At 67.0% G+C, this 890-nt stretch overlaps 1 protein-coding gene across 2 annotated transcripts in view; it reads right to left on the bottom strand.

Annotated features, from left to right (window-relative positions):
* Positions 1 to 890, bottom strand: part of DLG4 (discs large MAGUK scaffold protein 4) — a 12,721-nt gene that overhangs the window by 1,919 nt on the left and 9,912 nt on the right. For both annotated transcript variants that reach the window (XM_077746567.1, XM_077746566.1), the window contains exons 15-16: positions 809 to 890; positions 355 to 527 (exon numbers count right to left, since the gene is read on the bottom strand). The exon at positions 809 to 890 is cut by the window's right edge and continues 4 nt beyond it. In XM_077746567.1, coding sequence (XP_077602693.1) covers positions 355 to 527; positions 809 to 890 — 255 coding nt within the window. The remainder of the gene's footprint in view (positions 1 to 354; positions 528 to 808) is intronic.

The raw sequence follows: 890 nt of genomic DNA, 5'->3' as shown, positions 1-890 counted from the left end.
GATCCCAGGAGCAGGTGAGGGCAGAGGGCCGCAGGGGAGCCAGACAGAGCGAAGGACCACGGTGCGAAGGCCATGCCACCAAGGGCAAGGCCACAGAAGAGAGGGGAAGTGGGGCAGGGAGGAGGGAAGGGGGGAGAGGGGACAGATGGCGGAGAAGAGTTTGGGGTCAGGCGGGGAGGGAGGGAGGCAGGGGGAGCAGGCGGTGAGACAGAGTTGCCCAAGAGGAGGAGGTGAGGAGGGAGTGGAGACCCAGCAGGGAAAGAGACAGAGAGAGAGAGAGAGAGTTAGAGAGAGCTGGAGGGAGGCCATGGGGTGGGCGGGGGGAGGAAGCGGCCGGGTGCCCGCGGGCCCTACCTGCTCGGCCACCTCCCGCACGGACTGGACGCTCGTCCCGTACAGGTGGCTGTTGTACTGGCCGGCCTCGATGAACTTGTGCGCCTGGATGTCCTTCTCCATCTTCTCCCGGGAGGACACGAAGTGGTAATCCCGGCCATCTATCTCGTACTCCCGCTTGGGCCGCGTCGTGTCTGCGAAAGTCACCCCGCCCCCCAGGATCTAACCGCCGTCGCTCTCGCTTACAGCCTGCCTATGTCAGACCGGGGAAGGGGGCTGCTGGAGAGACCGGGGCTGCGCACGGGCCGTACCACCTGCCCCCCGTACACCCCCTCCCAGGGCTCCCAGGGATTTGAACGGGGCAGGAGCGTGGCTGAGAGGCGCCCCTTCTCCGGGAACCCCCGTGTCCTCCTGCGCCCCAGGGCCTCGGGCCCGCCCCCACCTCCCTTCCCCGCCCCTTGGCCCCAGCGCTCACGGGGAACACAGGATCCGAACTTGTCGGGGAACTCGGACAGAAGGTCGTCATTGGCTCGGTCCTTGGTGGGTCCAAGGATGAT

Source organism: Crocuta crocuta, unplaced genomic scaffold (genome assembly GCF_008692635.1).
Source record: "Crocuta crocuta isolate KB4526 unplaced genomic scaffold, BGI_CrCroc_1.0 scaffold139, whole genome shotgun sequence".
Taxonomy (NCBI): Eukaryota; Metazoa; Chordata; class Mammalia; order Carnivora; family Hyaenidae; genus Crocuta; species Crocuta crocuta.
Note: the sequence above shows the minus strand (reverse complement) of the source record. Positions and strands in the feature narration are given on the sequence as shown.